This window comes from Lolium perenne, chromosome 3 (genome assembly GCF_019359855.2).
Source record: "Lolium perenne isolate Kyuss_39 chromosome 3, Kyuss_2.0, whole genome shotgun sequence".
Lineage (NCBI taxonomy): Eukaryota > Viridiplantae > Streptophyta > Magnoliopsida > Poales > Poaceae > Lolium > Lolium perenne.
In genome coordinates, this window is record NC_067246.2 from 89,411,889 (window position 1) to 89,415,778 (window position 3,890).

At 44.0% G+C, this 3,890-nt stretch overlaps 1 protein-coding gene across 1 annotated transcript; it reads right to left on the reverse strand.

Moving 5' to 3' along the window:
- Positions 1-370: 370 nt before the first annotated feature.
- On the reverse strand, positions 371-1,293 carry LOC127314786 (RING-H2 finger protein ATL80-like). Its single transcript, XM_051345342.2, has one exon. The coding sequence runs from the start codon at positions 1,161-1,163 to the stop codon at positions 531-533; it is 633 nt and encodes a 210-aa protein (XP_051201302.1). The 5' UTR covers positions 1,164-1,293; the 3' UTR covers positions 371-530.
- Between the last annotated feature and the right edge of the window lie 2,597 nt (positions 1,294-3,890).

Below are 3,890 nucleotides of genomic sequence, written 5' to 3' on the forward strand. Positions count from 1 at the left end.
TTTGTTTTGTTGCTCGTCGTGTGATTTTTTCTAGAAATACACACATACACATGCATACACTGACTAACATAAACGCACATAGGCATATATGCATATCATACCTCTATGAGCAATTGAGCACCTCCTAAAACTTGGGCAGCGGGTTGAATCTTAAGATTGACGAAGTCACACATGCTCACTACCAATGGAAACATCACCTCTTGCTAAAAGAAAATATTCCTCTTTTTCTTAAGGCATATAGATATAGGTGTCAATTCTCGTATCCCCAATTGCAACCAGGCTTCCCGCTGCTAGGCCATGGAAAGGACATCTCACCAGCGTTTTATGAGCCGTTTGAACACAAGAAATCTTTTCAATCAAGAGAAGGAAATACCTAGAATTTATCCTTTTATTCTCCATGTTTTTCTTTTCCTGAAAACCGGTTGAATGAAATCAAACGGATCACCTCCCTAAACGGGGTGCCAAAAAGAGAAACTGTTTACACCTACAAAAATTCTAAAGTGCATAAGCTAGAACCTGCGCCTGTCACGCTACAATTGCGCCTCCAAATCCCTCTCGCCATCCTGTAATAACGCCGACGCCGAGGCGGACGAAGGCCCGGCCTCCGCCTCCGCGGCCGGCCTCTTCGCGCAACTGTGGTTGTCATCCGCCGGCTTGACCACCTCGGCCCGGCAGACGGGGCATGTGGTGTGCGCCACGAGCCACATGTCGACGCAGGTCCGGTGGAAGACGTGCATGCACCTGGGCAGCTGCCTGGCGACCTCGCCGTCGGCCATCGTGCAGAGGCATATCGCGCACTCCCACCGGTCGCTCTCGTCGCCGGTGTCCCGGTACTCGAACTTTGGCAGCGCCGCGATGGCGTCCTCCCCAAGGCCAACGGGCCGCTTCTTGACCGCCGCCGCCGACCCCACCGTGACCCGGTTCACGGCCCGCCGCATGAGGTAGCAGCGTATCATGCAGAGCACGAAGAGGATGATGAGCAGCGACGCGAAGGAGATGCCGAGGACCTCGAGGTAGGAGGTGGTGGAGCAGCAGGCAGGGTCGTTGTTGCGGGCGTTGCTGCTGTTGCGGTAGGCGCTGGACAGCCGGGAGAGCGCGAAGCAGGACTGGTCGACGGGGAGGCACCCGGTGGTCTGCTCGTGCATGCCCTTGGTCTCGGCCATCGACCAATAGTCGCTCCGAGAACGATGGGATCTGCAAGTTTCATTGGCGGTAGTGTGGAGAGGGAGCGGAGCGCGTGATAAGTAAATAGGTGGGTGTCTTTCTTTGGGGTTTTGCTTAGTTTGTGGTGATGGGAGCAGAGCAACCTGCGGCTGGGGGCAGAGAATGAGACGACGGTATTTTGGTAGATGCGACCCTCGAGTCGAGTCCTTGACAGAATTAGGTTGCTGTGTTGAGAGATCACTGGTGCTGCTGTATACTGACATGTTTTCTTTTGGGGTAGTATGCGTTCCCGTGAAGAGTAAAGGGCCATTTGCGAAGGTAAACTTTTCCAGCTGACTACCGATCACTCACTTGCAAAGTTGCAATGCAGGTAAGCACTTCAAATATAGAAAATATATTTCTCAAAAAAATCCTTCCACGAGTTTTATAAATAAAGCAACCGTGTTCATACAATAGAGATTCAAATGCAAAAGTAGGGTCGAAACTCAATTCATCTCCCCGGTGCATATGCTCCATCTACCACAAAAACATATTTTGAAGTGTTAAAAAGTTTTCACAAAAAATTCTAAGGTCCGGGGCCTGCCACTGCAATCCCAGATCCTCATGAATGAAGCTCCATAGAAAGCAGCTGAAAACATATTTAAGCACAATTAGCCAGTGCATATAAATCTACATGGCAAGTACTCCTTCGGTCTCAAAATATAAGGCATACTTTTTCGCACGCTTTTATCACGACTTTGAACACTAACATGTACCATTTATATGGATTACTACAAGAAAAATAGCCTCTAGAGATATTATTTTGGTCCCCTAGATACATTACCTCGACCTCTACATTAGAGTAGAGACACTTGTTAAGTATCACATAAGTGTCACTACGGGCAGTATGTCTAGGGCTAAAAGACAATTATAGAATATCTTAGCATATTGCAAGATATTACGTAGAGGCACTACATATTGTCTATAGATTCTATGAGACTTTAGAAAAGATACGTCTTATGTCATTATTCTGAGGACGTGGGCATAGCCCAGTGGTTGGGGTTGTAGTGGCGCACCTCAACGACCAGAGTTCAAATTTCTGGAATTCTCACGCCGAGGTCCCGCTTCTACTATATCATTTAGTGTCTAGTTCCTCCTAGCACTAATTCATTTTTTTTATGTCATTATTCTCTAGCATAGAGAAAAATAAATTATAAAAACATTGGAAATGCTTAAACTCGAGATCTTTAGGAAAATTTGTACCCACCTAACCACTTAGTCTCACACAACATCTTGCTAAGTCTCTTCAATAAAATTTTATCAGTACTATATTGAATGCCTCAAAATTATGTAAAATGCCTCTAATTGTAAATAGTGTCTCAAACTGTGTCCCTAGCTATAATGTAAGGTCACTTTGGAAAGTATCTTAAAAATGCCTATATATGATAAGTGTCTCATAGAACGCCTTTAAACACGTAATTGATACTCACGACAAAAATGTCTCAACTAGTGTCTCCACAGTTAAGAAACTTTACATGGTGTCTAAAAGAAATATCTCTCTCCCAAGAAAAGTGTCTCTACATAATTATTTAACAGTTTGACAGAGGCAAATATAAACTGCCTCTAGAAAAGTGCCTTTGCAATCAGTTTTTGTTGTAGTGGATTCAAAATGTTTATATGACATTGTTGAATTGATGTTGCAAATCTATTTTATTTCACATATATTTATCAAATTTTGTGAACATATTATAAGTACAAATTGATGAGTGTGTTTTGCACCGTGTTTTTTTTGTTATGTTTTACATAACTATACGATTTGAGCATTTTACCATGCTCGCGTGCACATGACAGAGTTGTTTCAGCATGATCCCAAAAATAAGGAGGTTGATGGACAAATCAATTAATAAGACCAATTTTGCACAGAAATATGGTGATCGGAAGCAGTAAATACCTTTCATATTTCTCACTCACGCACCAGGGTGTCAAGCGAAAGAGAGAAATCGCGAAGAGATGTGCATATATGTTTTAACCACCAATATTATGATCGTGTCTGTATGGGATGACGGTACGAGCTATCGGTGGCTTCGGCTAGTCAAATACTTTTACCCCGTGCAATCAGAGATCCAATACGCACAGACACAGAAACCCACGAAACCTCACCTCTGGAAGGGGTATGGAGGGAGGACTCGCATCGGGAATCCATCGCTGCCTCTTCTTGGAATTTGGAGGCTTGGGCATCGATCATTATCATTTTCATCAACACCTTCACCATCTTCATCCATACTGTTATAATTCCAAACCCCGGTGAGGATTTACACTTGCATTCATCCAATCTCTCATATTCTATTCATATAATCATGATGATGGTATTTTCCTCCATGTGCGAGTAGTTCCATCAGTTCTTGAAAAGATGGAGAAACCCTTGAAATATCATGAAATTAGATAAAGATTTGTGTTGTCTTCTTTTGTAATATGTGTGTGGTGGTCTTCTTCAATGATGTTGTGTGTTGTGGACCACACAATATTTGCCTTAAGAACATTGGAGGAAATCATCTTTGTATGCACGTGATAGCATTCGCCGCCTCCACCAACTATATATTAACAAGGGGGCGGGGGGGGGGGGGGGGTGGCGAGATCCAAGAGTTGATATCCATAACCACTGGGAGATTCTTAAATACTAGAATACTCCAACCGCTGGTGTGGTAGACTATTGGTGGTTATGTGGGGCGTATGTTAGTGCGACTAAG

Bases quoted from the DNA above. Each gene is read 5' to 3' on its own strand.
- LOC127314786 (XM_051345342.2), bottom strand. From the start codon at position 1,163: ATGGCCGAGACCAAGGGCATGCACGAGCAGACCACCGGGTGCCTCCCC.